Source organism: Salminus brasiliensis, chromosome 9, assembly GCF_030463535.1.
Source record: "Salminus brasiliensis chromosome 9, fSalBra1.hap2, whole genome shotgun sequence".
In the NCBI taxonomy this organism is placed as follows: domain Eukaryota; kingdom Metazoa; phylum Chordata; class Actinopteri; order Characiformes; family Bryconidae; genus Salminus; species Salminus brasiliensis.
In genome coordinates, this window is record NC_132886.1 from 42,226,127 (window position 1) to 42,237,325 (window position 11,199).

General features: G+C 44.7%; 1 protein-coding gene across 1 annotated transcript; it reads right to left on the reverse strand.

Moving 5' to 3' along the window:
- Window positions 1-60: 60 nt before the first annotated feature.
- On the reverse strand, window positions 61-4,514 carry slitrk3b (SLIT and NTRK-like family, member 3b). The gene is made up of 2 exons (XM_072688569.1): window positions 4,374-4,514; window positions 61-3,407 (listed from the first exon to the last, which is right to left on the reverse strand). The coding sequence occupies exon 2, from the start codon at window positions 3,381-3,383 to the stop codon at window positions 735-737; it is 2,649 nt and encodes an 882-aa protein (XP_072544670.1). The 5' UTR covers window positions 3,384-3,407; window positions 4,374-4,514; the 3' UTR covers window positions 61-734.
- Window positions 4,515-11,199: the final 6,685 nt, after the last annotated feature.

Here is an 11,199-nt window from a genome sequence, read left to right on the forward strand (position 1 = left end):
CTCATGCATAACCTTAAAGCATGAATTCCTTTAACTCCCTTTATTGAATTAAAGGTTGTTTTTTCCAGGAAGGCTGAATCAGAGGCATAATCATCATACACTGATCGAACGTGATGTACAGTAATAATCGCAACACTGAAATCTAAGAATAAATATATGCACAAGTCCCTCCTCGTCTCTGAAAGATGGATGGTAAAAAGATGCTATCTCATTCGGGCCGAAAACTCCCAAGCTGTCTCGGTTTGTACGGATTGACTTTAGTGTGGTCCAGAACAATGATCGACACGCTCCAGTGCAGACGATCTGTTGGTGGTGAAAATACAGGTTCAACAAAGCACTTCACAGTTATACAATAACTGCAGCTTCTCTATTGCTGAAGGATCGCTGTTGGGTTGGGAACAAAAAGGATTGGGACGTTTGTATGCAAACAAATGAAAAGCCAAGCCCAAACCCAGCGTTCGAAGGCATCCCTAGTTTCTCTCTGCGCGCTAACATTCCCTCCTCTGCTCTAAACCTGTTGTTTAGATAAATAAACCTGTGAATATACAAAAATAATCATTTACAACATTGCTGGCTGCTCTTCTGAAGGCACTTAATACAAAATCTGAGTACAGAATTTCCTCCAGAGCAACTTGAGGGAAAGAAACATCTGACATTGCACAAGTTCCTTTCAAGTCTTACCATTTATATTTATTCTGGGAGGGGGCGGAGCTATATTTCATGTCTGTCATGGTTTAGAACTGATATGACCTCTCCAGCACGTCAATGTAATCCACCTTGGTTTTCAGTCTAGCCCTTAGCTCAGGATAATCACTGTGGACTTGATTAGGACAGCCTGTCCTTGTCCCAGTGTTGATTGTGAGCGTTTGCGCTTGCCTGGCGTCCTGTTCCGTGTGAGGATACTCCGGGGGAGGGTGTACGTGCCTGTCAGGGACGTCACTGAACCGGGGCGCACCAAACAGGGTGTCTACGAACCCCACCTTTGGGGTGGGACCTTGGCTGTCGATCACCGTTGGGCACAGTATTCCGTTTTCATGCAATCCGGTGATGTCTGCACACGGTGGCCCCACCGGCACTATGGTGTTGATGGGGGAACTGCTGACGGCCATGGTCCACTCCTTCTCTTTCTCCAGCAGCGTTCTGTAATTCGAGCCGCTCTCTCCAGACTCCGTGAGCGGGTGCTTCTGATCGATGCCCCCCTGCCTGCCGCTCTTGTAAATGGGGTTGTCACACATGTGTGAGGAAGGCGTGGCGATGCAGTCGTACACGTGGTTGGAAGGTGGAGTTTCGGGCAGGGTGGGTGGAGGCTCTGTGAAAATGCCACACTCCATCTGTATTCCTGCCAGGCCCACCTCCCCCTGCTTCCTGAAGGGCAGCTTCTCACGCTTCTTCAGAGCGTAGGCACACAGTGCCGCCGCCGCAAAAAACGCAGACACAAACAGAACCAGGAGGCTGAGGATGAGCACGGACAGAGGGATGGTGCCTTTCGGAGGGTGTGGCCCAGCCCCAGGGAATGAGGTAGAAAGCCCTTTCCCCCAGTCCCCTGGAGACGAGGAAGGCTGCAGCAACTCTGGGCAAATCACTTCCGCGGACAGGGAGCGCAAATCCTTCCCGTTCATGGCCTCCGGAGTTTTGCACACCACCTCGCCCACAATGACAACTGAGCTGAGAGTGTCCAGCCACTCTTTGAGAGGGACGATATCACAGGAGCAATCCCAGGGGTTCTGGTTTAGGTCGATCTGGACCACAGCATGCAGGTGCTCCAGAACGCCACTCACCGGCAGGTGATGGAAGTAGTTATTGCGCAGATTAAGACGCGTGAGGGAAGTGCCTGCAAACGCTCCTACAGGCAGCGTACGCAGCAGGTTGTTATTTACAAAGAGCAGCTGAAGAGCCGGCATCAGGCTAAAAGCAGCCGGCTGGATCTCTCTTATTTCATTGTATTCAAAATACAGGTATCGCAGACTCTGAAGCCCGTGGAACATATCCAGAGTTAGCTTTTCAATGTTGTTCCCGTTTAAATACAGGCTTCTCAAATTGGGTAGGTTGGCAAACGCTCCCTCCTGAACATAAAATATTTGGTTGTTTCCTAAATGCAGCAAATCGAGACTAGAAAAATTCCAAAAATCAGACTTGTGAATTCTCTGGATCAGATTCCCACTGAGATAAAGCTTCTTGGCGTTAAGCGGGCGTGGCATTAACTCGGAAATGTTGCGAAATCCGCTTTCTTTACAGTTGACTGTTAAGCCGAGGTCATTAATGTGCAGATTACAGGTACATCCAATGGGGCAGATGATTGGTATGGGCGGCCTGGTCTGATATCCAGCAACTGGCGGCTGGTTCGGGAATGCACTGCGTGGTGTAGGTGGAGTCTTAGATGGCCTCGGTCTTTTTGTTGGCTTTGGGGGCCTCTCCCTTTGTTCCACAGAGGAAACAGTGTTCTGGTTGGGGGAGACCATAGAGGAGGGCTTTGTTGGCCGGACCCTGCCTGTGTAGAATGGTAAGTGAGGAATGCCGAGGTTTGCCTCCACCTCTGCTTCGGTTAGCATAGGGCAAAGTTCACTGCGCTTAATCTCTCTGAGGTCCTTTCCATGGAGGTGGAAGGGGTACTCACAGGTGATCTCTCCAACCACGGCGGTGTACGGTATCCTCTCCAGCCAAGCCTGCAGCTGGACGATGTCACATACGCAGTTCCACGGATTCTCCTCTAGTTGAATCTCCATCAGGCTCCGTCCAATGTACTCCAGAGTGCCCCTGTAGGCCAGCGTCTTCAGGCGGTTTCCTCGCAGGTCCAGGTGAGTCAGGGACACCGCTCTGAAAAGGAAAGTGGGCAGCACGGGTATCAAATTGTCATTAAGGATGAGGACTCTGAGCTTGTGCAGGTTCCGGAAAGCTCCGCTGTCTATTCTTTTGATGACGTTGTAGTCGGCTTGGAGATATTCCAGACTCTCCAGTCCGAGGAACGTGTCGTTGCGGAACACCTCCAGCTTGTTTTCGTGAAGATAAAGTCTCTTTATAGAACTCAAGCCATTGAATGCCCCCACGTGGATGTCCTGCAGGGCGTTATTCCCGAGATTGATGGCAATCGCATTGTTCAAATGCAGGAAGCTGTTGAAATAGAGCTTCCGTAAGGAGTTCTTCTGCAGGTAGAGCTTGAAAGGCCTCATCCAGGACTGGGCCACCTGGCTAACGTTTGTAAATCCTTTGCTGTCGCAGTGGACGTGAAACAGGCCCTCTTTCACCTCGCAGTAGCAGGGCTCAAAACAAGGCTCATCTATTTCTTCCGATTCGTCCAGCAGAGGGATCGGAGTCGTCCGCCCGAGTGCAATAGTGCTCAGCAGAGTGAGCCACAGCATCCTTTCTCCAAAAGCAGTGGAGTGCATGGCATCGAGAGCTTCTTCACTGCACTGCAAGGAAAACACAAGAGGCTTTAGCTGCAGAAGAGAACGCTGAATAGGAATGATCGTAACTATCTCGATTTGATTCTGAGGAAAGCTCAACAGTGGAGATGACCATCCTTTACTGCTGCTCATGAATTTTTCACAGGCTAGAAATATTGATTAGCTGTGTTGAGCAGTGTGTGCCATGTCTTGCAGCCCTTGGAACTGATGAATGAAAAAAACACACGGACCCTTTTCACCACCGCGCTGCCGAGGGTGTCAGTGATTTAACTGAATTCATGTGAAGCTGTTGTCTCTTATTGGGATTCTACTGAGCATCAGTTACTCGAGAACATCCAGAATATCTCTCGCTCTCCTCCCGAAAGCTCTTATTAGCTAATGTGACCAGCAGGGCACTTAGGGTGATGTGATGTGAATAGGTATCGATTCCTGGCCGCACCAGATATTTGCTAAAATAATTCACTAAAATGCTAAAGCTAAGCTCCTAAATCAGGCTCCTGTTCTGCTCATTTCATCAAGCCTTCCTCTGTGAGGAGAAACAGTCTGGTGCAGCATTTCCAGCCCTATCAGTTTATTTCTTTGACCACTGAGACGCAGCAGCGTTTACGCAACCACAGCTTCAGCAGAGCTGCTGAGTTTTGTATCAGAATTCATCCTGGAACGTCAGACTGTTTAGCATCCCGCAGATCCGGTCATAAGGAAACCATTCAACCCCGCTAGGAAAAAACCCTGCGCCTTCAGAGCAGAGCAGAGCAGAGCAGCGCTGGATCTGAGTTTAATGTGGACCTAACACACCTTACAAAAGGAGCTCTATGCTGGCCTGCAGTGATGATCCTAAAACACCACGGCAACCGACAACAGACCCCACATCCACCCCTGCAACCCCCGTCCCTCTGCAGCCGCAGGGAGGGTGTCGAAGCAGTGCTGATGGAGATGCTGGACTGAGACGTATTGAAGACGTTGATTACTCACTGTGTTCAGTGCAGCATTAGGTGCCGGTGCTGTTGGCCATGGTCTCTTGGTTCTCGTGGTGGAACGTGACGGGACTGCAGCCCTTTTCCTCTTTTTTCACTGACAAGCAGCTCTGCTCCCCCTCAGCCAGCAGCTCCAGCAGACGCCGCAAATCCTCCTCCTCCTCCTCCTCCTCCTCCTCTCTCTCTCTCTCTCTCTCTCCTACCGTCCTTCAGAAATGTAAGCTCCTCTCTCGTTGGTCAGATCAGAAGCTGTGGAGCAAAAAAGCTGCTAATCATCACAGGGGTCTAAATAAACCGAACGGGGGTCGGTTCCACATCTTTATTTCTACCCACTAAATAATAAAAATATTTAAATTAATTATTAATAATAATAATAATAATAATAATGACAATAATAATAATAATAATAATAATAACAATAGTAGTTGATGATAAGGATGAGGATCTTTTGACTGAGGAGCTTTTTTCCATCACTGAGCACAAACACCCCAACAGACCTGACTCCAGGTTACCATGGCAACGCAGGGGGGCCGTCTGCTCCGCTGTTGAGATGCGGCTGAAGTCATTAATGGGTTTTTTCATTTCTGCTGTTTTGCTGGGAAGCGGTTGAGTTTACTGAGGCGGTGGTTCTGATTCTAAACGTCTGGGTCATCAGAACTATCAGCAAAGTCTCTGAGATCCTGAAACCAAAACTAGCGTCAGAACTCCCCCAACAATACCCCGACCCTGTCAGCCATCTGATTCTGTATTCATGTCTTTTTTATGAAACGAGCTTGGGGAATGTATGAATATTAATTTGCATATTTTATTAGAAAAAACTGTGATTAGTTATAAAATAACTCTGAAATGTTTTATAAGCTTTAAATGAATCAACAAAACAGATGTGAACTGTATATACACACAATACACACTATATACACACTATACACACACTATACACTCTATATACACACTATACACACTATACACACACTATACACACCATATACACACTATACACACACTATATACACACTATACACACACTATACACTCTATATACACACTATACACACTATATACACACTATACACACACTATATACACACTATACACACACTATACACTCTATATACACACTATACACACACTATATACACACTATACACACACTATACACACTATACACACACTATATACACACTATACACACTATATACACACTATATACACACTATACACACACTATATACACACTATATACACACTAAACACACACTATAAACACACTATACACACACTATACACTCTATATACACACTATATACACACTATACACACACTATACACACTATATACACACTATACACACACTATATACACACTATACACACACTATATACACACTAAACACACACTATATACACACTATATACACACTATACACTCTATATACACACTATACACACACTATATACACACTATACACACACTATACACACTATACACACACACTATATACACACTATACACACTCTATACACACTATACACACACTATACACTCTATATACACACTATACACACTATACACACACTATACACACACTATATACACACTATACACACACTATGCACACACTATACACACACTATACACACTATACACACACACTATATACACACTATATACACACTATACACACTATACACACACTATACACTCTATATACACACTATACACACTATACACACACTATACACACACTATATACACACTATACACACACTATGCACACACTATACACACTATATACACACTATACACACACTATACACACTATACACACACTATACACGCTATACACACACTATACACGCTATACACACTATACACACTATATACACACTATACACGCTATACACACACTATACACTCTATATACACTCTATACACACACTATACACACTATATACACACTATACACACACTATACACACTATATACACACTATACACGCTATACACACTATACACTCTATATACACACTATACACACTATATACACACTATACACGCTATACACAAACTATACACTCTATATACACACTATACACACACTATACACACACTACACACACACTATACACTCTATATACACACTATACACACTATACACACACTATACACACTATACACGCACTATTCACACACTATACACACTATACACACCCTATACACTCTTTATACACACTATACACATACTATATACACACTATACATACACTATACACTCTATACATACACTATATACACACTATACACACACTATTTAGTTTAGGGCAGTGGTGGCTCAGCGGTTAGAGCGCCGGGATATCGATAACAGGGTTGTGGGTTCGATTCCTGGGCTCTGCAAGCTGCCACTGTTGGGCCCTTGAGCAAGGCCCTTTACCCTCTCTGCTCCCCGGGCGCTGGAGTTGGCTGCCCACCGCACTTGCTCTGGGTGTGTACTCACTGCCCCTAACACATGTGTGTGTGTGTGAGTGTGTGTTCACTACCAGATGGGTTAAATGCGGAGGACACATTTCGCTGTACAGTGACAAATACGTGCACCTTTACCTTTTACCTTTACCTATATATACGCTATACACACTATACACTCTATATACACACACTATACACACTATACATACACTATTTACACACTATACACACACCATATATGCACTATACACACTATATACACATTATACACACTATATTCACACTATACACACTATATACACTCTATATTCAAACAATACATACACTACACTCTATATGCACACTATACACACACTACATACACACTATATATACACTATACACACTATACACTCTATATACACACTATACACACTATATACACTCTATATACACACCATACACTCTATGTACACACTATACACTCTATATACACTCTATATACACACACAGTATACACTCTGTATACACACTACACACACTGTACACTCTGTTTACACACTATACACTCTATACACATTCTATACACACTATATACACACTATACACACACTGTACACTCTATTTACACACTATACACTCTATACACACTCCATTCACACACTACATATACACACACTATATATACACTATACACTGTGTGCAGAATTATTTGATCACATCATCCTTTTTATACATGTTGTCCTACTCCAAGCTCTACAGGCTTGAAAGCCAACTACCAATCAAGTAAATCAAGTGATGTGCATCTCAGAAGGGGTGTGGTCTAATGACATCCACACCTTATATAAGGTGTGCTTAATTATTCAGCAACTTCCTTTCCTTTGGCAAAATGGGTCAGAAGAGAGATTTGACGGATTCTGAAAAGTCAAAAATTGTGAGATGTCTTGCAGAGGGATGCAGCAGTCTTTTGAAGCGTGATCACTGATCAATCAAGCGTTTCATGGCAAATAGCCAACAGGGTTGCAAGAAACGTGTTGAAAAAAAAAAGGGGCAAAATAACTGCCCATGAATTGAGGAAAATCAAGCGTGAAGCTGCCACGATGCCGTTTGCCACCAGTTTTGCCATATTTCAGAGCTGCAGCGTTACTGGAGCATCAAAAAGCACAAGGTGTGCGATACTCAGGGACATGGCCAGAGTAAGGAAGGCTGAAAAACGACCACCTTTGAACAAGAAACTAACCTAACCCTAACCCTAACCCTAGCCCCCTTGTTCACCTGATCTGAACCCCATAGAGAACCTGTGGTCCCTCATGAAATGTGAGATCTACAGGAAGGGGAAACAGTCCACCTCTCTGAACAGTGTCTGGGAGGCTGTGGTCTCTGCTGCACGCAATGCTGATCGTAAACTGATCAAGCAACTGACAGAGTCTCTGGATGGAAGGCTTTTGAGTGTCATGGTAAAGAAAGGTGGCTTTATTGATCACTGATTTGTTTTTGTTTTTGAATGTTAGAAATGTTTATTTCAAAATTTTGTGTTATGTTGGTTTACCTGGTGAAAATAGTGAGATGGGTATATATTTGTTCTTTATTAAGTTGCCTAATAATTCTGCACAGTAATGGTTACCTGCACAAACAGATATCCTCCTAAGATAGCCAAATCTAAAAAACCCCACTCCAACTTCCAAAAATATTAAGCTTTGATATTTATGAGTCTTTTGGGTTGATTGAGAACATAGTCGTTGTTCAATAATAAAAAGAATCCTCTCAAATACAACTTGCCTAATAATTCTGCACACACTGTACACTCACTATACATACACACAATGCACACTATATACACACACTATACACACTATACACACACACTATACACACTATACACACAGGTTCAGTTTTCATGTTCAGGTTTCTGAGTTCAGGGTTCAGGTTTCTGAGTTCAGGGTTCAGGTTTCTGAGTTCAGGGTTCAGGTTTCTGAGTTCAGGTTTCAGGTTTCTGAGTTCAGGGTTCGGGTTTCTGAGTTCAGGTTTCTGAGTTCAGGGTTCTGAGTTCAGGTTTCTAAATTCAGGGTTCAGGTTTCTGAGTTCAGGTTTCTGAGTTCAGGGTTCAGGTTTCTGAGTTCAGGGTTCTGAGTTCAGGTTTCTAAGTTCAGGGTTCAGGTTTCTGAGTTCAGGTTTCTGAGTTCAGGGTTCAGGTTTCTGAGTTCAGGGTTCTGAGTTCAGGTTTCTAAGTTCAGGGTTCAGGTTTCTGAGTTCAGGTTTCTGAGTTCAGGGTTCAGGTTTCTGAGTTCAGGTTTCTGAGTTCAGGGTTCAGGTTTCTGAGTTCAGGGTTCTGAGTTCAGGTTTCTGAGTTCAGGTTTCTAAGTTCAGGGTTCAGGTTTCTGAGTTCAGGTTTCTGAGTTCAGGGTTCAGGTTTCTGAGTTCAGGTTTCTGAGTTCAGGGTTCTGAGTTCAGGTTTCTGAGTTCAGGGTTCAGGTTTCTGAGTTCAGGGTTCTGAGTTCAGGGTTCAGGTTTCTGAGTTCAGGGTTCTGAGTTCAGGTTTCTGAGTTCAGGGTTCTGAGTTCAGGGTTCTGAGTTCAGGGTTCAGGTTTCTGAGTTCAGGTTTCAGGTTTCTGAGTTCAGGGTTCGGGTTTCTGAGTTCAGGTTTCTGAGTTCAGGGTTCTGAGTTCAGGTTTCTAAATTCAGGGTTCAGGTTTCTGAGTTCAGGTTTCTGAGTTCAGGGTTCAGGTTTCTGAGTTCAGGGTTCTGAGTTCAGGTTTCTAAGTTCAGGGTTCAGGTTTCTGAGTTCAGGTTTCTGAGTTCAGGGTTCAGGTTTCTGAGTTCAGGGTTCTGAGTTCAGGTTTCTAAGTTCAGGGTTCAGGTTTCTGAGTTCAGGTTTCTGAGTTCAGGGTTCAGGTTTCTGAGTTCAGGTTTCTGAGTTCAGGGTTCAGGTTTCTGAGTTCAGGGTTCTGAGTTCAGGTTTCTAAGTTCAGGGTTCAGGTTTCAGGTTTCTGAGTTCAGGTTTCTGAGTTCAGGGTTCAGGTTTCTGAGTTCAGGTTTCTGAGTTCAGGGTTCTGAGTTCAGGTTTCTGAGTTCAGGGTTCAGGTTTCTGAGTTCAGGGTTCTGAGTTCAGGGTTCAGGTTTCTGAGTTCAGGGTTCTGAGTTCAGGTTTCTGAGTTCAGGGTTCTGAGTTCAGGGTTCTGAGTTCAGGGTTCAGGTTTCTGAGTTCAGGGTTCAGGTTTCTGAGTTCAGGGTTCAGGTTTCTAAGTTCAGGGTTCTGAGTTCAGGGTTCAGGCTTCTGAGTTCAGGCTTCTGAGTTCAGGGTTCTGAGTTCAGGGTTCTGAGTTCAGGGTTCAGGGTTCTGAGTTCAGGTTTCTGAGTTCAGGGTTCAGGTGTAGTTTTAAACGCCAGGTTCTGAATTCAAGAGTGAATACATGTGTGTTCTCCCTCACACACACACACACACTCACACACACATACAGCTTCTCCAAGGACAGAGAGCCCTGAGCAATAACCAACGTTCAGTTAATTAAACAACGACCCCTCTTTAATTAGGATATAAATCAGTTGCCATGGGAACCTGCTCTCAGAGTGCACAGGTAAACCCCCGCTGGATCAGGAGCACACACTCCTCTCAGTTACAGCAGAAGTGTGTGTGTGTGTGTGTGTGTGTGTGTGTGTGTGTATAAAATAAACAGGCACTGTGGGTTCTTCGTGGTGATGGCGTTCTTCCATACACACACCCTGATTCTGCCTCCACACACCCTTGTTTACACTGCTTCACCGCGCTCCACCTCTCCATGTTCTGTCTGTAGTAAATAACAGTTAACCTCTGAACAGACTCCAGTGACACTGTTATTAATATGAAGCATATTAATCATTAAAGACTTCGTTAATACACCAATGATAAAACTCCAGAATTAAAGCTGAGTTTATATTTGATATATGAAATATAGAATCATAAAGCTTCAACTCTTTAATATTCTGCAGGGAAGTTCGGTTCCTCTGAAGGTGCTCAGTATCAGGTGATGTTCAGGCTCTGATGTCAGTAAACAGAGGGGGGTTATGGGGGGGTTATGGGGGTAATGGGTGAGGGGGGTTATGGGGGGTAATGGGGGTAATGGGGTAATGGGTGAGGGGGGTTATGGGGGGTAATGGGGGTAATGGGGTAATGGGTGAGGGGGGTTATGGGGGGTAATGGGTGAGGGGGGTTATGGGGGGTAATGGGGGTAATGGGGGGGGGTAATGGGGTAATGGGTGAGGGGGGTTATGGGGGGGGCTGCTGAATTACAGGTGAACTACAAAACCGCTCAGTGTGTCAGCACGAGCCTCACTACAACACAGCGGGAGAATACACGTCATCATTCTGCGAGCATGGCTCGTCTTGCGTCACTCTGCAGGAGACAG

What these genes read in the sequence shown, in the direction of transcription:
- slitrk3b (XM_072688569.1), bottom strand. Translation starts at nt 3,383, where the DNA reads ATGCACTCCACTGCTTTTGGAGAAAGGATGCTGTGGCTCACTCTGCTG.